General features: G+C 45.9%; 1 protein-coding gene across 3 annotated transcripts in view; it reads right to left on the reverse strand.

The window, feature by feature from the left end:
* Positions 1–2257: 2257 nt before the first annotated feature.
* The window catches only part of FBLN1 (fibulin 1), an 87507-nt gene continuing 65311 nt past the window's right edge, over positions 2258–24453 (reverse strand). For 2 of the 3 annotated variants that reach the window (XM_058190101.1, XM_058190099.1), the window contains 5 exons: positions 23968–24099; positions 19834–19957; positions 10963–11105; positions 9594–9725; positions 2258–5052 (listed from right to left, as the gene is read on the reverse strand). In XM_058190101.1, the coding sequence (XP_058046084.1) occupies positions 4913–5052; positions 9594–9725; positions 10963–11105; positions 19834–19957; positions 23968–24099 (671 nt within the window). In that variant the 3' untranslated portion in view covers positions 2258–4912. Of the gene's footprint in view, positions 5053–9593; positions 9726–10962; positions 11106–15804; positions 15941–19833; positions 19958–23967; positions 24100–24453 lie in introns of those variants that run through there. The other variant, XM_058190100.1, reaches the window with a different exon arrangement.

Below are 24453 nucleotides of genomic sequence, written 5' to 3' on the forward strand. Positions count from 1 at the left end.
CTTCCTTCGTCGTTCAACCTTCAATCTTCTTAGCATTCATGAAACTGGAAAATGGATAAGCAAGGAATATGAAAAAGTAGGGGATGAGAAGCATTTCTTTAAAGAAAAAATTTCTAGCCAAATAATTTGCAATCGTCTTGAAGAAGACCTCAAGAAAAGAGAAACCAAATTTAATCTTTATAATCTTGATTGTTTAGCAAAGATTTGTAGGTTGAAGATTGGGATCAAATCTAGGCTTTTAATTTGATATTCAAGAACATATTGACTTTGGTCACTGGTTGCTTCAAAGTATTCCTTAATTTGAATAAGAATAGAATAACAGAGTTGGAAGGGACCTTAGAGGTCTCCTAGTCCAACCCTCTGCTTAGGCAGGAAACCCTATATCATTTCAGACAAATGTTATCCAATCTCTTCTTAAACACTTTGGAGCATTAACAAATTATGGAGGCAAGTTGTTCCACTGATTAATTGTTCTGTCAGGAAATTTCTCCTTAGTTGTAAGTTGCTTCTCTCCTTGATGAGTTTCCACCCATTGCTTCTTGTCCTGCCTCGAGGTGCTTTGGAGAATAGCTTGACTCCCTCTTCTCTGTGGCAACCCCTGAGATATTGGAACACTGCTATCATGTCTCCCCTAGTCCTTCTTTTCATCAAACTAGACATACCCAGTTCCTGCAACCGTTCTTCATATGTTTTAGCCTCCAGTCCCCTAATCATCTTTGTTGCCCTTCTCTGCACTATTTCTAGAGTCTCCACATCTTTTTTACATTGTGGCGACCAAAACTGGATGCATTATGCTGGTTTATGTCTTTAATTGAGATATGAGTGACTGATGCATATGTCAATCAATCTTCGTGTGAGTCCTCTAGGCCAGGCTCTGCTGCCATCAATCCTTCTTTCTGATCAACTCAGCCAGAGGTGGGATTCAGCCGGTTCATACCAGTTCCGGCAAACCAATAGTTGTGATCGGTGCTATGTCGGTGCTATGTCGTTCAATTTTCTGTGTTTTTTACGCCGTGCAAGTACGCATGCGAGCAAAGCACATGCACAGAAGGCCGCACACACTCACATTTTCGCTGCTGGGATGAACCGGTTGTTAAAATTATATGAAGCCCACCTCTGAACTCAGCCATTGAGGCTGGAGCATGGCATGAACCAAAAAGAAAGTACAGATAATGTGGCCAAAAGAGTGAATCCAAGTTCATGGGCATCCCATTAGTAACAACTATAAATACCCTTCTTTGGTTGTGTAATTATTGGAGCGTGTAATTATTTTAAATCAAATATGGCCTTGATGCATATCAATATTTTCCTCTTGTAGACATGTTTTTTTTTTAAATAATTTACTTTTTTTGGCACACATTACTATGAAGGCAAAGCCCAGTAAACTTTAAACCGGCCACTATTCTTAGAACATCAAGGCAAAGCTGTTGGCGAATGTAAAATAATATATTAAAACTATATTTATTTTCTAGGAATGTATTATTTTCAATGTCTTTTTCCTATTTAATCTAGCAAAGAAGAAAGGGAAGAAATGGCTATAACTTGATTATGATTATAAGCAGATGTACATATTAAAATGAATAGGCAAGCATGTAATTTGCAAGTTAGGAAACCTAATGGAATAAGTGAGAAGAGATTTTCTTCTATAAACAGACCTTCCCCTGTAAACTGGTTTTCCCCAGACTAATATTCTCCAGAGGTATTGGGATAAACCCTCCTAGAATTCCCAACCAGTGACAGAAATTTAAATTTTAAAATGACAGAAATTGTTTAAAATTGAAAAGCAGAAAGGATGTGGATTATTATTTCAAACGGTCAGAAGGATCTAGAAGTTCAACTTAGTTTGGATTTGCAGAAAATGCTTTTCTCTGTTCAATCTTTTAAAACGTGTTTTCTAGTTTCACGATCCCCCCTAAACCAAATTGCTTCACAGGTAGAGACGATAAGATCATAATTTGCCCTGTATAGATTTTTAAATTGGGTTTATTTCCTCCAGAACACAATTTCACTGGTGGAAATCCACAGAACAATGATCCCCTGAATCCCTCTAAGATTCTCCTCTAGATCAGTGTTTTTCAGCCATGACCACTTAAAAATGCATCAATTTCACTCCCAGAATTCCCTAGACAGTAGGCTGGAGAATTCTGGGAGCTAAAATCCACGCGTGTTCAAGCTGCCAAAACTGAGAAATACTGATCTAGATATCTCCTATTTCCTCTAGGGAGGAAAGGCCATAAACTAATTTAAAAGAAAATGCCACAGGTTATATTTTTTAATGTTGCAATCAAATAGCATATTAGCATGAGAAAAGTTAAATACATGTAAAACTTGCATGTTGATAGGCATTTCAAAAATTACAGGCTCATTTTTGTTGTTCAACAGATTGAAAGCTTATAGCAGAGTAATTCCAGTCCTTTTTTCTAAAGAAACCTTACAGATTATTAGTGAGAAAGAGTATAAACTTTTAGCTGAGACATTTCCTCACCCTTCAAAAAAAATAATGTATCATTGGGATGAGGGTAAGTCATGAGACTTCTGAAAAAGCTTGGAAAACAGATACGTGGTCAACCTGAAGAAGCCTACTGCCTCATTAGGCACTAGATCAGGGATGTCCAAACTTGGCCCCTTGAAGAGTGGTGGACTTCAACTCCCAGAATTCCCCAGCCAGCAACTTGCTCATATTTATAGCTCATGCTGGCTGGGGAATTCTGGGAGTTGAAGTCCACCACTCTTCAAGGGGCCAAGTTTGGACACCCCTGCACTAGATGAATTAAAAGGGACGCCATGTTTACATTCTCTTCATGTTTTGTGAACATCAACCATTGTTTCTTGCCTGAGGGCAGGGATCTGCGAACTTGGCTCTTTTAAGACTTGTGGACTTCAACTCGCAGAGTTCCTCAGCCAGCTTTGCTGGCTGAGGAATTCTGGGAGTTGAAGTCCACAAGTCTTAAAAGAGCCAAGTTCGCAGACCCCTGCCTTAGGGCCACAACCTGACAACAAAATTGACCCAGACACATTACAAAATGTCTGTAGTTTCCATATTCACACTACTTAGCCATTCATCTAAAACAGTGATGGCTAACCTTTTTTGAACCGAGTGCCCAAAGCGTGCACGTGTGAATGTGTGCGCACGAATCCCTCAAATGCAATGCACCCTCCGCATATATGCCCCCCCTGCATGCATGGCAGAGACCTGAAGACCAGCTGGCCAGCGAGAGTCGAGTGCATATGCGCGGCAGAGATGAGCTGGGACAACAGCTTGCATGCCCACAGAGAAGGTGCTCCATGCCACCTCTGGCACGCATGTCATAGGTTCGCCATCACGGATCTAAAAATACTCATTTCAAGAGACGGTATTCAGACCGGTTCACCCGAACCGGTAGTGGAAATAGCGAGTGGGCCTGGCCACTCACCCTGACTCTATGCCATCCTATTTAGGCACGTTTTTGAGGCTGGGCACATGTGCGGAAGATGTACACACGAGCAAAGCACATGCGTGGAAGGCCAGGCGCATGCACGGAAGGGAGGCGCACATACAAACAGGGGACGCGTATGCACAAAGCAAGCATGCGTGTGCGTGGCGAAACGGTACTAACATAATGTGAAACCCACCGCCACTCATTTCCCATTTGTGAAAGCTTTCTGCTTCTTCAAACTGACAAGAATCATTTAATTCAGTTGATCATCAGTGGATGCTTAAAGCCCCCAAAGAGGTCTCCTACCTTTTTAATGTCTCAAAATGCATCACCGAACATTTGTGAGAAATTGTACTTGTGTATTTGGTGTCTCGATATCAAGTTAAAAATCCTTGTGGGTCTCTCACAGATACTACCGCCATACTTCACACAGGCAGGCAGCAATAATTTCTACTCTTAAAAATCAAACCTGCATTCATGAATCAGCTGATAGCAGAAACGGTAAGATAAGTTGTTTTATTGCAGAAAAGAAAGAAGTCATATATGTGTGTGTGTGTGTGTGCGTGGGGGGGCTTCCAGCGCTTTCGACAAAGCATGTACCACACCTACAATTTCAAGGGAGATTAATTTTTAAAGAGAACCAAAGAAGTCCCTTATGTGAGCTGAAGACTCGGTGTCCTCTTTGAGAAGCAAACCTCCTGGGCATGGATACTAATCCCACCAAGCCGGGATCTTCTTGGATTGAGATGTATACTTCAGTCTGACTGCAGCATTAGAAAGAGAGTTTGCTTTTTGAACTCTATGCTGAAGATCCTGGGCACTAAACGGCTCAGTTTTCCACCATTCTCTTGCCTGGTTGTCCAGTGTTCCTTTAATGACACACTCAAATTTAAAAGAAACCAAAGTACACAGCCAGGTAATACAGGGATCTAAAGTATTACTAAACAATCCCCTGGACTTACTACTGTTGTAACTGGAATTCGGGGGCAGGGGGTCCAATGCCGGTAGCAAGAAACCCAATCAGCTGGAGTTAGTCCTGACTCCAGATGACAAGAAGATTGTTTTTAAAAAATTCTACAATTTAAAAAAAAAACCATAGCCAGGTAAGAGGTTCAAGGAGGTGGAAGCATCAAAGACAGCAAGATTCGGGCCTGCAAAATCCAGTCTCAAGCACTTAACTTGATTACAACTCAACGAGAGGTTCAAAAAAAATAACCAGATGCAAAAAAAATAATAATCATACTGTATATACAACACACAATGTTAACTACCATGAATTTACAGGCATTGACATCCTACTTCTATTGTAGATAGATTGCTAATTTGTCCTGCAATTAAACTAGAAACCAGATTACATCCTTGGAAAAGAAGGCTACAGGGTCCTTTTTCTCCACATCCTCACCCCCCCCACCCCCCCAACCATGAATACACAGCTTCCAGATAATTTGCGGTGGGGTTTCACTTTGACGGCTCTCTTCTCTTCATTAAATAGCCCATCAGAACCAATATTCCGAAACGAAGATGTGGACGTTGACAACATTACGATGTGAGACAACCCCGCCAACGACGTAGTTCATCTCCAACTTCAGGGTGGCGTAGAAAGGACCAATGATGGGCTTCACTTGTCGAACGACCCCTGTGAGTTGAGAGACAGCAACAACAGCAGCAACAATAATTAGCATCAACATTTTTTAATCACTGACGTGACATGATGAGCGTTGCTTTGGTTCCTTTTGCTAGGTAAGGTAAAGGTTCCCCTTGCATATATGTGCTAGTCATTCCCAACTCTAGGGGGCGGTGCTCATCTCTGTTTCAAAGCCGAAGAGCCAGCGCTGTCTGAAGACATCTCCGTGGTCATGTGGCCGGCATGACTCAACGCCAAAGGCGCACGGAACGCTGTTACCTTCCCACCAAAGGTGGTCCCTATTTTTCTACTTGCATTTTTTATGTAGGTTGGCAGAAGCTGGGCCAAGTAACGGGAGCTCACCCCGTTACGCGGCACTAGGGATTTGAACCGTTGAACTGTCGATCTTTCGATTGACAAGCTCAGTGTTTTAGCCACTGAGCCACCGTGTCCCCTTTTGTTAGACCCTTCCTAAACAATGATTCTAAGAAGCTGCTGTTCCATCCGTCTGGTTTTTGATTTATGGAAAGCTACAAACTTCCTTTTCACTTTCCCACGTTGTTCAGGATCCATGTAAGTCGTCTAAGTGAAGACATTGAGAAACCCACCTCTCTGTATCTCTAGGAAATAATAGGAAATTTAGTCCTGGACTGAGGGTGTAACCCAGTAAAAACTGTCATTATGTATGGCTCAGAAAGAAGAATTTTGTGGCTATGTACCTCACCTTATTTGTATATGATTTTTGAGATCATAGTATGTTCAAGAGTGTTTCAGTGGAACTATTCAGTAAAAAAAATATATTTAGATATGGAACAATACTTGGGGACTTTAATTGGGATGAAATTGGTCTATAAGCAACAGGAATCTAAAGTTTATCTTATTGCCCAGTTAACTAGCATCACATAGCTAACCTTGGATGATCTCAAAAGCTAAACAAAACTGGACCAGATTACTCCTTAAATAGAAGACCCCCTTGGAAATCCAAAGGACTGCAAACTTGTGGAAAAACATCCTGCCAGAATGCCATAGGGGCACCCTTTGTGTGTTGTCAAGACAATTGAACGGGCTTGATTTGAGGGAGCCTTTCTCTGCCAAATAATATCTGAGCAGCTTCTCAGTCTAGGCTGCAGGTTTCTTGATGCTAATTTCTTTCTGTGTTTCTTGATGCTAATTTCTTTCTGTGTTGTCACATTTGTGATGGCCATAGGCTGTCAGTTCTCTCTCTCTCTCTCTCTCTTCTAATAAACATATGATGGACCACTTAATTCAAATTGAGAATGTGCAGAAATGAAAAGGCCAACAGAGTGCAGGCTAAGACGAAGCCAGGAAAAGATTTAATTGAGAGGTAGATTTAAAAAAAAAAAAAAGCCAAGAATGTGCTTTCTATTAATTCAGGGCAACCGTATCAAAGTTTTACTTCGCAGGAATTAGTGGCCTTGCCTGAATACAGGTGGCATTAGAGAATTAGGCAGAGCTAAGAGGGAAAAAGGCCTTCTAATACCCCAAGCTTTAATAAAACCTTTTTGTACAGGCAGGAAACGGAATTCTTACCTGACAGCTGGTTAAAGAAAAGAGAGAGAGAGAGAGAGAGAGAGAGAGAGAGAGAGAGAGAAGCTGAATAGCCTTTAGTCGAAAGGCTGTAAAAAGGCTTAAAGAGAACAAGCAGAGGCTTTCCTTCTGTTTACCCTTTTCTCCTGGATCAGCTGTGACACTTTCCAGGCAGAGATGCAAAAACAAAACAAAACATGGTCCTCTTCGGCTCACTTAGTTTGTTACACCAAACTAATATACAAGGTGGGCTGCAGTCAGCTCATCTCTTGGTCCACATAGCTGGCTGGAGAATTCTGGGAGCTGAAGTCCACAAGTCTTAAAGCGGCCAAGTTTGAAGACCTCTGCTTTAGCAAATTTAAGACACGTGGATTTCAGCTTCCAGATTTCCCTAGCCAGCATGCTAGCTAGGGAATTCTGGTTGCTGAAGTCCATGCAGCTTAAAGCGTGTTGGCTGGGGATCTCTAGGAAGTGAAGCCCATGTAGCGTAAAGTTCTCAAGGTTGAGAAACACGGGTAGAACTGTCTGACAGTGAGAGCAATCAACCCATGGAACAGAAATTGCTTTCAGAAGTTATGGGAGCTTCATCACTGGAAGCTTTCAAGAAGAGCCTGGATGCCATCTATCAGAAATGGTGGAGGATCCCCTGCTTGGGCAGGGGGTTGGACTAGATGACCTACAAGGTCCCTTCCAACTCTGTTAATCTGTTCTTCTGCTAACTTTACAGGCTATAAAGATGGAGAATTCAGTCTGTCATTGAAGTGACCCCTTGGAAATGTGGAGAGGGGCAAGAAGATAGAGTGCCACAGGAAGATAGCAGCACACAGCTCACGTGCTCTTCTAAAGAGGCCCCTAAAATATGCAGTCTTTCTCCCTGCCTGATTTTATAACGACCAATAATGTATAATTAATGTATATATTGATTGTCATTCCCAATTTCATCATTTCTAGGTTAGCATCAGCACTCTTTGCAGAAAATCACCTTGCAGGTCTTTAATGGCTGTTGTTTTCCCAACAGCTCTTCTTCAACACCCCAAAGCTTAGAAGCCTGCATTGAACACGTTCCCCACTTTGGCACCAAGGTAGGTAATCACTTCTGCTGGAAAATTTTTGAAATAAATTGGAATGAGCATGACCACAGCGCCATCTTCAGGCCAAGCTGTAAAACAGGTTCTAAAATTTATGCGTGGATATGGACGGTTTGTTTCCCTGCCTTGTCCAACAGTTCTCAATCTTAGCAACTCTTAAGATGTAACGACTTCAACTCCCAGAAGCCATGCTGGTTAGGGAATTCTGGGAGTTGAAGTCAGTACCCCTTGGAATTGCTAAGGTTGAGAAACATTCCTTAGCCCATCACTCAGCATGTTTTATTTTTGTTTTAATTCTATAAAGGTAAAGGTTTCCCCTCGCACATATGTGCTAGTCGTTCCTGACTCTAGGGGGCGGTGCTCATCTCTGTTTCAAAGCTGAAAAGCCAGCGCTGTCCGAAGACGTCTCCATGGTCATGTGGCCGACATGACTCAACACCAAAGGCTCACGGAACACTGTTATCTTCCTACCAAAGGTGGTCCCTATTTTTCTACTTGCATTTTTTACCTGCTTTCAAACTGCTAGGTTGGTAGAAGCTGGGACAAGTAACGGGAGCTCACCCTGTTATGCAGCACTAGGGATTCGAACCGCTGAACTGCCGATCTTTGAATCGACAAGCTCAGCATCTTAGCCACTGAGCCACCATGTCCCTTACTTTAATTTTATAAGTAAATTAAAAACACTAGGACACCTAGATTCTGCATATTGCTGGTCCTGCTCTCCAGTCCAATGATTGGAGAAAATCTCTAATTATTATTTTTATTTCTCAGGTCAGAATGTTGGCTAAACCTAGCAGCCCCTTAAGAGGAAGGATGAAATGACCCTAACCATATTACAAAAAAGATGTTGAGACCTTGGAAAAAGTTCAGAGGAAAGCAACTAAGGCCTGGAGACTAAAACATATGAAGAACAGCTGCAGGATTTGGGTTTGGCTAGTCTAAAGAAAAGAAGAATTAGGAGTGACATGATAACAGGTATTCCAGTATTTGAGGGGCTGCCACAAAGTAAAGAGGGGCCCAAATAAGGGCAAGATAAGAAACAATGGTTGGAAACTAACCAAAGAGAGAAGCAACCTGGAATTGAGGAGAAACTTCCTAACAGTGAGGACAATTAACCAGTGGAACAGCTTGCCTTCAGGAATCCTGGGTGCTCCATCACTAGAGGTTTTTTAAGAAGAAAATACTAGACAGCCACTTACAGTATCTGAAATAGTACAGGTTCTCCTGCTTGAGCAGGGGGCTGGACTAGAAGACCTCCAAGGTCCCTTCCATCTCTATTCTATTCAAGAAGCCAAATTCTGTTGTTTTTTTCCTCCTTCTTCTTCCTTTTGCCTCTTTTGCTTAGAGCTCTACTCTCAGCCTATATGTCCCAAAGGTGTTTTTTTCTTTTTTGTCAAAAGGCAACTGACAACTAGGTGGGTAGGTGGATAGATGGGTGGGTGGATGGATGGGTGGGTGGGTGGGAGAATGGGTGGGTAGGTGAATGGATGGATGGATGGATAGGTGGTTGGGTGGGTGGGTAGGTGAATGGATGGGAGGGTGGGTAGGTGAATGGATGAATGGATGGATGGATGGATGGGTAGGTGGATGGATGGGAGGGTGGGTAGATGGATCGGTGGGTGGGTGGGTGGATGGATAGGTGGATGGGTAAGTGGGTGGATGGATAGATAAGTGGGTGGGAGGGTGGGTAGGTGAATGGATGGATGGATAGATGGATGGATAGATGGATGGATAGATGGATGGGTGGGAGAGTGGGTAGATGGATGGATGGGTAGGTGGGTGGGTGGGTGGTGGGTAGGTAAATAGATGGATGGATGAGTAGATGGAACGATGGGTGGGTGGGTGGATGCTGGAATATCATATCAAAACCATTGGGTTCAATGGTAAGATCTACAACCCAGAAGAGGAATGTCTTACCCACAGTCATGCCATCTGCATAGCGCTTGATGATGTCAAAAGAATCCCGTAAATTTCCTTCAGTTATATCAAATATGATGTCAGCCTCGTTGCTCGGGTATGCTGGCGTGATGGCACGAAGGAAAATAATCTCTGAGGAGAGAGAGAACATGAGGGTCATCTCAGTGGTGGGATTCACTTACCTTTGCTACCGGTTCGCTCGCTTGCGCGCCATTTCTGCACATGTGAAGAGTGTATTTGATGATGTCCGGGTGGGTGGGCGGAGCCTCTTGCCACCGCTGCTACCGGTTCACCCGAACCGGGGTGAGCCGGTAGCAACCCACCACTGGGTCACCTGAAGACAGCAGCAATGGGAAATAATTGCCACAAAGACCGGTGTTATCTATTTAACCGGTTGCCAATTGGACCAATTTAGTTAAAGAAAATAACAACAGACCCAGGATAGGATGTTGGAATTGCTTGGCTGGGGTGAAGGATCAGTGTTTTCTCCCTGACTAGAATATTTGCAACTTGATCCAACAAGGAACCTAAGGTTTCAGAATCTCATTCTAGAGCCTAATCAGCAGCCATGGCCAGGTTAGCTAAAAGGAAGGAATATTTTAGGAATCACATTTTTGTGTCACTGATAAGAATAGAATAGAATAGAATAGAATAGAATTTTTTTTTGGCCAAGTGTGATTGGACACACAAGGAATTTTGTCTTGGTGCATATGCTCTCAGTGTACATAAAAGAAAAGATACGTTCATCAAGGTACAACATTTACAACACAAATGATGGTCAATATATCAATATATCAATCATAAGGATTGCCAGCAACAAAGTTACAGTCATACAGTCATAAGTAGAAAGAGATTGGTGATAGGAACAATGAGAAAATTAATAGTAGTGCAGATTTAGTAAATAGTTTGACAGATGGAGGTTCCCTGTAATATCATAGAACTTCCTCCATCTTGTGCCTTCTAGAGCAGGGGTCTCCAACCTTGGCAACTTTAAGACTTGTGGTCTTCAACTCCCAGAATTTGCTGGCTGAGGAATTCTGGGAGTTGAAGTCCACAAGTCTTAAAGTTGCCAAGGTTGGAGACCTCTTTTCTAGAGATCTTGGACTATAAAGGCTTCTGATCCTAACCAGCTTTGCTGGCTGAGGAATTCTGGGAGTTGAAGTCCACAAGTCTTAAAGTTGCCAAGGTTGGAGAACCCTGTTCTAGAGATCTTGGACTATAAAGGTTTCTGATCTTAACCAGTGTGTTCAACATCTTATTGGGTAGTGAGGAATCCAAGATACCTAAAACCACCATCACTTCCAACATCATCACCCTTCAATAGGTGATGTTCCTCTAAATTATTTTATGGAGCAAGGAAACACATTACCTTCTGGTCTCGAAAATTCCCGGAAAGTGGGCAGAGAGATAACGGTGTGGGAAATCGTGTGAACAGGGTCTAAGATACAGTTGGCGTCACTCGGTCGACAGGATTTAATGCAGCGAATGGTATCTGTCTTCTCATGTCTGACTCTAATGGAAAAGGAAAGATATACAAATTAAGACCAGAAACAAATGTAGGGTTGGGCTGCTGGGGGTTCGCAGGGGTTCGGGAGAACCTGTAGCTAAAATTCTATGCAGTTCGGAGAACCTCCAAATCCCATTCCTGGCTGGCCCTGCCCACCCCACCCCTCTCAGGAGTCCCCATGCGGCCCGTTTTGAATGCAGGTAAGTGCAGGGCGCGCATGGAGGTGAAAGACAGGCCTACCGGAAGTTCGGGAAGGCCAGAAATGGGTCTGTTTCCGGCCTCCGGAGCCTGGGGAGGGCAAAAACGCCCCCCGCCATGGTGCAGGAAGCTAACTAGCCACGCCCATCATGCAGGGCGATTGCGGAGGCTCAGGGAGGGTGAAAAACGGGCCTACCAAAAGTTTGGGAAGGCCAGTAAATGGCCCGTTTCTGGCCTCCAGAGGGTCTCCAGAGCCTGGGAAGGCCGTTTTCACCCTCCCAGAGGTACGAGGAAAGCCTTCAGAGCCTGGGGAGGGCAAAAACACACACACCCCTCCCATGGTACAGGAGGCCGACTAGGCCACGCCCACCATGGCCACGCCCACCCAGCAACCAGGCAGAGAAGCCCTTGCTAAAATTTTTGAAGCCCACCCCTGAACAAATGTGCCAGTGTGTCCATGGAGTAGAGTCTAAAAAGTCAAGTTAATGGTTGCTACGATGTGATCAAAACTCTATCTGGTTTTTATGTGGGCTGCATCTTCATAGCTACCATCTCTTGAGTACATCTCTTGGACATTCCCACAAATGATCTGTCTGGGAAAAATTGAAGATTGTTGATCAGCAGTGAAGTTACGTTTTTGATCGCATTGTGTTATCAACTTATGGAAATGCGTTCCAGGCCTTAGACTCTGATCTAGCTATTTGGGAAATTCATTCATGACATGAATGCAATCTGAAAAGAGACTAGGGTACATTCAGCTACAACGGTTTCTAACAAGGCCTGCAAATCCATAAACATTTTGGAGATGCATTTAAAGTTTTTAAATCACAGCCAAGTCTGGAACAAACCTGCCCTATGATAGCTGTAAAATAACTGATCCAAGCTGGTCGCCTGGAAGTAGCAAAAGGCTAGAGCGGTGCACGACACACATCCCATGTGTGCCCATACCGTGCATGTGCATGCAAACCCCATGCGTGTGACCTGACGACACGCATGAGATGCCGCACATGATCCCACACATGCACACACAATCCCCGCACATGCGCATGCTTCTCTCGCGTGTACCCCGTCCCCCGTGCATGTACAGCAGAGACCCGAAAACCAGCTGGCCGGCACATGTGCAGCAGAGCTGAGCTCAGGCAACGGCTTGCGTGCCCGCAGAGAGGGCTCTGCGTGCCACCTGTGGCATGCGTGCCATAGGTTCACCATCACGGGACTAGAGTCTAATCCAGTGGGGTTTTTTTCAACCTTGACGGCTTTAAGATGTGTAGATTTCAACTCCCAGCATTCTCCAGCCTGCCATCTTAAAGTCGTTAAGGTTGAGAAACACTAGTATAATCCCTGGAAAAGTTTGAGAAGAGTCCTTATCTGTAGAGAGGTCATATTGAAGCTGCTGGGCATTTGATTTAATGTACCCATATCATTTAGAGGAATGGAATGACACAAAGCTTTAGCCAAAACTTTGTGAGAATAGGACACAATGTAATTTTTCTGGAATGGATGTATTAATCTAGTAATCTGAGGCAACCTCCAAATTCTTAAGCATCTCCTGATTTCTGCATTAACAATTTGATCCCAGGGGAGATTTTAAACAACTGAAGATACTGGCTGCAATACCACAGTTGAAGTTGCACACCTTTGGAGCAGGGGTAAAATTCTCCCGGTTTGGACCGGATTGCCTGATCCGGTAGCGATCTTGGCTTGTGGTTCAGAGAACTGGTAGCAATCGCAGTACGAGGCTTCGCCCACTTGCCCCACTGTTGTTACTTCCTGGTTTTAAACAGGAAGTAATGTGTTTTGTACTCTCTGCGCAGGCCCAGAAAGGTTTTGCACATGCGCAGAGGGTGTGTGCGCGCATGTCATGCGAGAGAGTGAAGCAAGTGTACGCGTGGGGCACGTGTATTTCCGAACCAGTAAGGAAGGTAAGTAGATTTCACCCCTGCTCTTCAGATACAAATTAAACAGGGTCAGGGTCAATTTTGAACTTCCCGTATCATTTTGATCTCCTCCCCAACCCCAGACCTCTGGACTATGAGATATCCAAGCTAGCCAAAATCGAATTATAGAATCCCAATCCAATTATGAAATCCAATCCAAGAATTGAGGCCTTTGAACTCTGGTACTGGAGAAGACTCCTGCGAGTCCCTTGGACTGCAAGGCGAACAAACAAGTCACTTCTAGAGATCAACCCTGACTGCTCTTTAGAAGGCCAGATCCTGAAGATGAAACTCAAATACTTTGGCCACCTAATGAGAAAGAAGGACTCACTAGAGAAGAGCCTAATGCTGGGAAAGATTGAGGGCAAAAGAAGAACGGGACGACAGAGAACGAGGTGGCTGGATGGACAGAGAACGAGGTGGCTGAAGCAGTAGGCATGAGTTTAAATGGACTCCAGAGGATGGTAGAGGACAGGAAGGCCTGGAGGAACGTTGTCCATGGGGTCGCGATGGGTTGGACACGACTTCGCAACTAACAACAACAACAAATCCAATAATTGTTTTAAGAATTATGTGCAAATTGTCTTTGAGCAAAACTCAAGCAGAGGAGGCCAAATGTAATAGTTTTTGTTTTAAAGTTACATTTTCATTTTGGGTTTTTTTATTTATTGATCCCTTGCACTCGGTAGGTGTGGTAGGGCTGAAGTGCATATCGTATTACTGTTGCTTTTAATTATTTGATTAATCTGCGATTACAGGTAATCCTCAACCTGTGACCACAATTGGTACCAGAATTTCTGTTCCTAAGACAGATGTTAGGTGAGTTGTGTACAATTTTATGACCTTTTAAAATCACAGTTAAGCGAATAACTGCAGCTGTTAAATGAATCACATGGTCATTAAGTGAATCCGGCTCCTCTCCCCCCTCCCCACAACTTTGCTTGTGGGAATCTGGCTGGGAAGGGCACCAATGGTGATCACATGACCCTGGGATGTTGCAACGATCACAAATACATGCTAGTTGCCAAGTGCCCAAATTTTGATCATGTCATGGCTGTGGGGATGCTGTGATGGTCATAAGTGTGAGGACTGGTTATAACTCACTTCTTTCCACATGATTGTAACTTTGATCGGATGCTAAATGAATGATTTGTAGGTTGAGGACAATCTGTATCGTGTTTAGTCAACCAATAGTCAATCTGCTCTGCCCAGCAGATGATGTCTATGGAGATTCTCAGTCATCCAGGTCCTGGTTGTCCCAAAGGTGCTTTTTCAAGAGGCAACTGGATTTTCTGGTTTTTCTTTGAAGATGTTTCGCTTCTCATCCAAGAAGCTTCCTCAGAGCTGAAGAAGCTTCCTGGATGAGAAGTGGAACATCTTCAAAGAAAAAAAAAAACCCAGGATGTCCCGTTGTCTCTTGAAAAAGCACTTTTGGGTCAGCAGCAGATACACATTAACAGAGTTGGAAGGGACCTTGTAGGTCATCTAGTCCAATCCTTCGCCCAAGCAGGAGACCCTACACCATTTCTGACAGATGGCAGTCCAGTCTCTTCTTGAAAGCTTCCAGTGATGAAGCTCCCACAACTTCTGAAGGCAACTTCTGTTCCATTGGTTGATTGTTCTCACTGTCAGAAAATTTCTCCTTATATCCAGGTTGAATCTCTCCTTGTTCAGTTTCCATCCATTATTCCTTGTCTGGCCTTCAAGTGCTTTGGAAAATAGGTTGATCCCCTCCTCTCTGTGGCAGCCCCTCAAATATTGGAACACTGCTATCATGTCTCCCCTGGTCCTTCTCTTCACTAGACTAGCCATGCCCAGTTCCTACAACCGTTCATCGTATGTTTTACCCTTCAATCCCCTAATCGTCCTAATCATAATAATCGTAAAATGACCAAAATGGATAAGCTGAACTCCTCTTGTGTTGAGGCTGCCTTCTTGATTTATTTTTTTTTGGACCTGGAGATACCGCTGGTTGAAAGAGAACCTTGAAGGATTTACATGCAGGACTTCCTTAAAAGTGGAGAAAGTAAGTAACCTGCCACATTACAAAGCGTTAAAGGAAAACACAGATCAGGCTGAGTGAAATAAAAGGCCAACACAGCATGCAGGACCGCTGTGCCATCCAAACTTTATTACAAGATGCTGATGCTTAAAAAAAAAAAAAAGTAACAACCGCGGAGGCCCAGGGAAAGTCAGCATGCAAAAAGGGTCAAAGTTGCGCGGTGACAAAGATCCACAGCTCGGCTAGGGAGGTGCTGACCCTTCCGTGGCGGGAGACCTGCATCTGAATCCTCAGGTGGAGGTCTTGGGGCTCCGGGATGGGCCGCTGCAAAGACACGACACCCCTGTGGCCGTCCGCCTTCCTCACTGCAAAAAAGCCGCCCTCGTTCCCGCTCAGGATGGCGAAGTGGAGGTGATCCCCGGAAACGACATTGGACGGGCCCATGCGGAAAATATCAAGGGGGGCCTGGAGGTTGGTGGGGAAAGAGAGGTGGTAGGAAGTGATTCTCAAGGGCAGCTGCTGGCATTCCGTCCTGTCAGGGCAGGGCAGGCGCTCGCAACGGCTGCAAAGACACGACACCCCTGTGGCCGTCCGCCTTCCTCACTGCGAAAAAGCCGCCCTCGTTCCCGCTCAGGATGGCGAAGTGGAGGTGATCCCCGGAAACGACATTGGACGGGCCCATGCGGAAAATATCAAGGGGGGCCTGGAGGTTGGTGGGGAAAGAGAGGTGGTAGGAAGTGATTCTCAAGGGCAGCTGCTGGCATTCCGTCCTGTCAGGGCAGGGCAGGCGCTCGCAACGGCTGCAAGACAAGGGGAGGGGGGGGAGAAGAAGGGGAAGGGGTTAGCAACTGTTCGGCCAGAAGGAGAAAAGATGCAGTGCCAAGGGGAGCAGGATTCCCACATCCCCGAGGCCTGGAGCAGAGCAGGCAAAAGTCCTAACCCATGCATTTCATGCAGAAAGGGGTAGCTTCAAACTATAATTTAACAGCAGCCCAATAAACCATGCAAGCAAATGTCTTGAAAATCCTCGAGCATGCAGAATCATTGTGGCTAGTAAATGAATAGGAGATTACCAGGAATGTAGACTTTTATCCAGGGGTGGGATTCAAAAATTTTAGCAACCAGTTCTCTGCCCGGTTGCTGGGTGGGCATGGCCATGGTGGGTGTGGCCTACTCAGCCTTCTGCACCACGGGGTGCATTTTCACCCTCCCCAAGCTCCAGAGGCTTTCCTCAAACCTCCAGGAGAGTAAAAACAGCCTCCCCCAGGCTCCGGAGTCCTTCCGAAGGCCAGAAATGCGCCCGTTTCTGGACTTCCAGGAGGCCTGTTTTTTGCCCTCTAAGAGCCTCCACATGGGCCCTGCACTTACCTGGCATCCAAAACAGGCCGCGTGGTGACTCCTGGGAAGGGAGGGGCAGGGTAGGCGGTAATCCTCACATACACCCCACCCGCCCACCCATCCCAAGCACAGGATCTAAGAATCGAAGGAAAAAGTTTTTAAAAAGAACAAAAACGGCTCTTTTTGAAATGCATGGCTAGGCCCAGAGATGCCGGTGGCAACCAATTGTTTTATAAAGTCATTCATGTCTTGATTTGGTACTCTAAAATATGCATCAGAGTAGGGATATTTCACTGGCCAGAATCACTTGCAATTTCCGCAGGCTTCGGAGAGCAAACATCATCAGCCTCCTGTTTCTATTGCTACCAGCGATTGACATTAATACCGGCAATAGACATTTTGCTCCAATTGGGGTCAAAATCTGCATCATCATGAGCAGGGGTGGGCTTCAAAAATTTTAGCAAGGGGTTCTCTGCCCAGTTGCTGGGTGGGTGTGGGCGTGGTGGGTGTGGGCGTGGTGGGCGTGGCCTAGTCAGCCTCCTGCACCATGGCAGGGGGGGTGTTTTTGCCCTTCCAGGCCTCTGGAGGCTTTCCTCGAGCCTCCGGGAGGGCAAAAACGGCCTCCCCAGGTTCTGGAGGCCCTCTGGAAGCCGGAAACAGGCCCGTTTCCAGCCTTCCTGAACTTCCGGGAGGCCCGTTTTTCATCCTCCGTTAGAATTCTGCACACGCCCTCCATTTACCTGCATCCAAAACGGTCCGCGTGGGGACTCCTGGGAGGGGAGGGGTGGGTGGACGGGGCCAGCCAAGAGTGGGATTTGGGGGTTCTCCAAACTGGACAGAATCTTAGCTAGAGGTTCTCCTGAACCCCTACGAACCCCCAGCAGCCCATTCCTGATCGTGAGTGAATGCATGCATGGGGAAAAGGAGCAGGGCCTTGAGGCCAACCACACCTATTATCCCCAGAAAAAGGACAGCATCCATGGGGAGCCTTAAATGGAGCCCTGGAGCCTAGAAAACATAACCATTCCCTTATGGAAGCTGTCCGTCTTGATGGTTCTCCATGCCTCACAACCACAGAGAAAATCCAACGGCTTGAACGAGCAAAAGCTGGAACACATTTCCAAAAGCACCTTTATGTAGCTCCTTTCAGGACTCAGCAATTAAATTACCCAACTACCACGCTCAAAAAATAAGTACTCATGGGTGGAAATTTTGATTATTTTAGTTGAAAGTAGTGATTTTCCCCTCCCCCAAGAATCACTATTTACTCTGTTATTAAGATTTTGTTAAGAACAAAGACATAAAAAATATTTTTTTTTAAAATCCAGTTTTAAAAAAGGAGATTTTGCATTCATAGGTACCGAAAATAAACACTGAAAGACAACCTTTATACCTCCGAGATTTGACAGAATATTTTATCTTGTACTGGAGCTCGTTTGTGGAATGTTTCATAAACCGAGGGTTGAAATACTGAAATTTAGCTTTTTAGGTATAGATTGGGGTGTTGATGGCTGGCTATTAAGTCGTTGGCTGCCACTGACAACAATACATTCAATTGCCAGGAATCAAGACCAACTTTCTTTAACACACATGAACCACAGTGGCGCAGTGGTTAGAGTGCAGTATTGCAGGCTACTTCTGCTGACTGCCGGTTGCCTGCAATTTGGCAGATCGAATCTCACCAGGCTTAAGGTGGACTCAGCCTTCCGTCCTTCTTGAGGTGGGTAAAATGAGGACCCAGATTGTAGGGGCAATAGGCTGACGCTGTAAACCGGTTAGAGAGGGCTGTAAAGCACTGTGAAGCGGTATATAAGTCTAAGTGCTATTGCTACAAATCTGACCAGTGTAGTCTGACTTTAGGGAAGTTAATGGTTCAGAGCTGAATGGGAGACCACCAGAAACTCCAAGACTGTAGAACGCAGTAGGAAATTTAAAAAATGTATCCTCTGAAGAAGGCCCTTATGGTGCCAAAGACATCTTTATAGACAAATTCGACTTAAGGAAGACTTTATCTTTTTTGGTTTATCTGTATCAATCCCTCAACAGCCTCTTCTTTCCTTGTTCCAAATTGCTAAATAGCCATAATTCCTAATGTAGCTCAACTGTCTATTTGGAAGCAGGCTGGTAACCCTTCCATCTTGGGGGGAAACCCTTCAGGATAAGCCTGCAGAACCATCCCCATGACAGAATTCCTAGCTAGCTGGAGAATCCTGAGACTTGAAATCCACCCATCTTAAAGCTGCCAAGTTAAGAAACACTGCTCTATGTTTTCACCATAGTTCCTATTATCCTTTTGTTGTATGGTCCAGGGTAGTGATGGCTAACCTTTTTGCCATCATGTGCCAGAGGACGGGGGGGGGATCACACGCACACGTGCCCACACCCATAATTCTATGCACCCCGCCCTTGCGCATGTGCGTGCAACCATTCCTCCACCCCGCTCCTGGCACGCGATGGCCCGGTATGCCCGTTTTTTTCTCTCACCTGGCTCCAAAGCCTTTCTAGGAGTCTGGGGCGAGCAAAAACAGCCTTTCCGCCCCCCTCCCACCCAGAGGCCCTCTGGAGGCCAGAAACGGCACATTTGCCAAATTCCGGTTGGACTGGAAGACCTGTTTTTTGCTGTCCAGATTCTCCAGAGCCTCTCTATGAATCTGGGGAGGGTGAAAATGGCCTCCCCACCCCGGAGGCCCTCTGGAGGCCAAAAACAGCCCGTTTGCCAACTTCTGCTCTGGAAGAGCCCATCAAACCTAGAGAGGCTCTGAAGGCTGGGGACAACAAAAAACATCACTTCCTGTCCAACCGGAAGTTTGGCAAACGGGCAGTTTCTGGCCTCCAGAGGGCTTCCGGGGTGGGGGGAGGCCGTTTTCGCCCTCCCCAGACTCATAGAGAGGTTCTGGAGCCAGGTGAAAGAGAAAAATGGGCTTTTCCCACCCCACCCCCCCAGGCCCTCTGGAGGCAGCCTGTTTCCCTACTTCCAGTGGGCCCAAAAGACCCAAAAATCAGCTGGCTTATGCGCATATATGTGCCGGAGCTGAGCTCGCATGCCCACTGATATGGCTACACGTGCCACCTGTGGCACATGTGCCATAGGTTCGCCATCATGGGCCCAGGGTGACCACTGCATCTAAATGTCAGCATCCAGTCTTAATTTTTACCCTGCTGCTCCAGAGCTGAGCAAAGAGATCACTTGAACAGGCAGTTTCTTGGTCAACTTGGTCATCCTCAAACTACTGAAGGGAATTTCAGAGGGGCACTTACGTATCTCCCGATTTGCGATAATTCTCCGGGCATTCCAGAGAAAGGCAGCGAAATCCTCCTTGAATATTAAAGCAGGTCTGGTTGTGTGAACAGGTATGGGTTTCAGTAAGGCATTCATCAATATCTAGAAAAGGGAGAAAGAGACAGAAAGAACAAGAAAGAGAAGTTAACTGGGGTGCCCTAGCAAGAAATTGTTGCTATTACAGCGGCCAACTGTGATTGGTGGACCCATTTACATTCATGGTCACAGGATTGAAGGCTCTTCTGCATAAAAACTCTTCCATCCCCATTGGCTGTGGGGGGTTCATTAAAGGAAATGAACTTTTAATCCAAACAGCTCGGCAGGTCTATCTTACCATTGAACAGAACTATTTGAGCTGCTTTTACATACCTGTTTCTTGCTTGGTACAGATAATCCTCATTTAGCGACCATTAAGCAAAATGGTTGCTAAGTGAAACCACAACTGTGCTTATGATCACTTTAAGCTTTCCTTTGGTTCACAGATCTGCGAATATTGTAAACGTGAGGGTTGGTTGTAAGTTGTTATTATTTTTTTGCCACCGTCGTAATTGCAAACGGTCACCCCTAACCAAGAAATAGAGGGTTTGTAATTCTACAAATGTCTCATTTATAACATTGTGATTTCCATTTTTATTTTATTTTTTGTAATAACACACTAATACCTAACAAGCTTGCAGGAATGAAGGTTGGGCTGCTGCTGTTCCCTAAAGTTGGCTGTTCTTGTGGGTGTTTCATTATTTTTCTGAAGAACATCATCAGGAGCATCAAAATGCAAAATGCTGTGGAAAACGACTCCAACTTTTATGTGCCAGTCTGGAGGCCCAAACTCTGAAAGTCGGCTAATGGATTTCTGTGTTTCGCTTTCTATTGTGTCTAGTTCAAATTTTTTTGTACGTTTCATTTCTTATTTTCTCTTCCCTTGGAATTTTATTGGCAATTTATTTCCTCAATTTTGTTGGAGGGCAGGAAATCTACCCACTCAGCATGTTTAATTTTTAACTTTTCTGGCTGAATTGAGTTCCGGCACGATTTGCAAGGTTTTTTTTTCTTTGCTCAGCAGAGGGCGCTGTGGTACGGATTCCTTTTGTACTGAGGGAACGAAAGTGATGTGTGGCAATATTGCCCTGGCATTTCGCAGCCAACAAAAAAGCAAGTGGCGCTTCTTTGGTGCCCCAGAAGGGGAGCAGGGGTGACCTTCCTTACCGGTTTGGAAGTGCACATGCCATGCACGCGAGCAAGCTCGTGCACAGACCTTCTGCGCATGCGCAAAACCTTCTGCGTATGCGCAAAACCTTCTACGCATACGCAGAAGGTAAAAAAACACATTACTTCCTGGTTAAAACAGGAAGTAATGACACCCGGGCGGGTGGGCGGAGCTTCACTCCTCCATCGCTACCGGATCGCTGAGCCACCGGCCACAATCGCTACCGGATCACGAGATCCGGTCAGAACCGGATCACGAGATCCGGTCAGAACCGGGAGCATTTCACCCCTGGGGTGGAGAGAAGTGCAGTGAAAGCCCCCTCCCCAATCTTTTGTAAAGGAAACTAGGGAAAGCCTCTTGACTCAGTTACGCTGCAGTATCAAAATAACCAGAATGGTGCAACCTTATCGATTAACTCAAAATAAATATGCTTTCTCAAAGTAAGCATGCTATTTGTTTACAAATTAGATACAATTCCCCTTTATTATATTTTAAGACATACCCTAACAAATAGAAATGTGTAAAAGAATGCAATAAAGAATAAATGAATATGTACGGAAATGGTATAGCGTTCCCCTGCTCAGGCCGGGTGTTGGACTAGGTGGCCTCCAAGGTCCCTTCCAAATTCTGTTCTTCTGTTACATAATAACTTTAAGATTTTCCTCTGGCATGGGGATGGATTGATGATCATCTGCATCTCATTTTGGAGATGAAGTTTTTTTAAAAAGGTTTCCCCCCCCCCCAAAGAGGCAGGTGAGTGTTTGGCATTGAGAAGGCAGCAAAGGGAATGTGGAGAGGATCAGGTCCACTTAAGACCGTGATGGCAAACCTGTGGCACGCAGAACCAGGCACGCGAGCATTGCCCTAGCTCAGCTCCAGTGCACATGTGGTGTGCTGGCCAGCTGATTTTCGGGCCTTCCGGGCCCATCGGAAGTCTGGAAAGAGTCCATTTCTGGCCTCCGGAGGGCCTCCAGGTGGGTGGGGAAGGCCATTTTCGCTCTCCCCAGGCTCCAAGAAAGTCTCTAGAGCAGGGGTGTCCAAACTTGGTCCCTTTAAGACTTGTGGACTTCAACTCCCAGAGTCCCCAGCCAGCAAAGCTGGCTGAGGAACCTGGGAAATTATGGTTGTGGGCATGTGCATGCACGACCCCTCCCCACCGCACTCCCCCCACTTTTGGCACGCGACAGCAAAAAGGTTAGCCATCACTGAGTTAAGGGAACCGGGCAGGTTCAGGAGAGCCCACCAATGGGGATGAACAAGTGTTGGGGAAACCTGGAGGAAGCGGGAGGACAAAAGCAAGTGGGAAATGCAGATGGTAGCAATGTAGATGAAGAAGGAGCAACCAAGGCTGCAGAGCTCCCTCTGGACTGGCCCACCCACAGCCCACAGAGGTGGCACATCCACTGCTCCTGGGTGGGGAAATCCAGGTTTGGGACTTACATATTGTCATGTCCTCATTGGAGCCCAAATCTGTGGAGGAAGACGAGCAGGAGCTGAGGACAAGGAAGACCGAGGGGGCGGCTTCATTGGCTTCAGGGAAATGTGGGGAGGAGGCAGGCCAGGGCCCCCCAGGAGTGGTATGGCTTGCTAGCAGGGAGGAATGGGGGAAGCATGACCGAGAGAAGGCAAGCAGTGGAAATGAAGAGAGACAGAGCTCAGGTGATGAGCAAGGACTGCCCCCTCCTGATCCCCGAGCACGGAGAGTGGAGAGAAGGCAGGAACAGTGCAGGCCGATCTGATGACTCAGGAGAAGAGCGTCACGCGCCTCTTCACAAGGCACACCTGGGGACTGAGATTTAAGGAGGCGCCGTGGGGAGGGGCGTTTGTCGGGAACAAACACTGAATTCACGGACTTTTGTGTGCTGTTGATGACGTTCGGAGTTTCCTGGAGTTCTTGCTTTATTTCTTGCTCTCCGGATTAATTGTTCTTGTGCTTCCTGGACTCATTGACTTATTACCTGGCCCTGCTGGATTTCTTGTTTTGCAGCCATTTTGCTGAATTACTTGTAGCCAGAGGCTGCTGGAGGTGTGTGTGTGTGTGTGTGTGTGTGTGTGTGTGTGTGTGTGTGATCACTTTGCACTGGGATTTGCCATAAACGTGGGAGCATTTGGGGGCAAGTTGGAGCAATAAAGGTGTCGTGTCCCACTCCTCCGCTGACGGCCGGGTCAGGGAAATCCGAATCAGGCGTGCCTCTGCAGCTCTGCCCAAAGTCCTAGCAAAGTCCTCAGGGCAGGCAGGAGACCAGAAAGTGACTTCAGCAAGATATGTTTAGACTTTGCCTGACTCAGAGAATCAGATCCTTTATATAGGCCATGGGGTGTGGCTCCATGACAGCACTTATCCAGGCCTGCCCCTCCCTTCCTTCTGTTGCCTCCGCCTATCAATTCTTCTGAAGCGAGGGTCACTCCAATCGGCAGCTGTTGGTAATTGACCTTCCTCAGGCTCACATGCTGTGGAGGAGGGGGAGGGGTCTAGTTGCTCCGTTTGCCTGGGCATGGAGCCAGAGCTGGGGGCTGGAGATGCCCCCTCCTCAGCCTGTCTGGGCATGGAGCCAGGGCTGGGGCCGGGAGGCATGCTAGGACATTCTTCAGCGTTCGGAAGCAGATAAGCAGACCCCGGCTGTGGTGAGATTGGGCGAGACACAACAAAAGGGGCGATATGAACTATCAGCTGACTGTGTTGCCTCTGTGTCTTGTCCTGGGTCATCACACATATAAAGCCACTGCTGTGTCCCTCCATCTCGGTGGCTACAAGCAAGCTAAAACTTCTGGTAATGGCGGAAGTTGGAGATCCCTGCCAATCTGCAGGACACCCAGAGATAGCCAGTCAATCCTGACTTAAAATGGGAACTGGGTTTCTTGGACTTTTATTAAAATTGCTTTTGCAGCCTAAATTTTTGAGACTTACCCTGACAGTTCCGTGCGTTGGGGGCCAGCTTGTAACCCGAAAGGGGGCAGGTGCATTGAAAACTTCCTGCCACGTTGATGCACCGATAAGCACAGATGTGTCCCCCCGTTGGTAAAGCACATTCATCAATATCTGAAAATCAAAAACAGAAAGAAGTCGTAAGGGTAGATCCCAATGGTGGGTTTCAAGAGGCCTTGACATCCCGAATAAATAACCCAAGGCCCTTTTTCCTAATCTGGTGTCCTCCAATCGTTTTGAATCACAGTTCTCAAAATGTTATTCACCTGGAAAACCAGGTTAGGAAGAAAGTAGACCCGGAAAATCTCTAAATTCCCTATTTCGCCCAATTCCAGTGCCCTCGGGCTAGGTTTAAATAACGTAACACTTAAGGATTGGGTAGTCATAGCATTTGTATGTATTTGTTTATCTATTTTGTGGTTTAGCGTATTATATGAATCTATCACCTTTCCTTAGTGGTTAGAATTT

This window comes from Ahaetulla prasina, chromosome 7 (genome assembly GCF_028640845.1).
Source record: "Ahaetulla prasina isolate Xishuangbanna chromosome 7, ASM2864084v1, whole genome shotgun sequence".
NCBI lineage: Eukaryota > Metazoa > Chordata > Lepidosauria > Squamata > Colubridae > Ahaetulla > Ahaetulla prasina.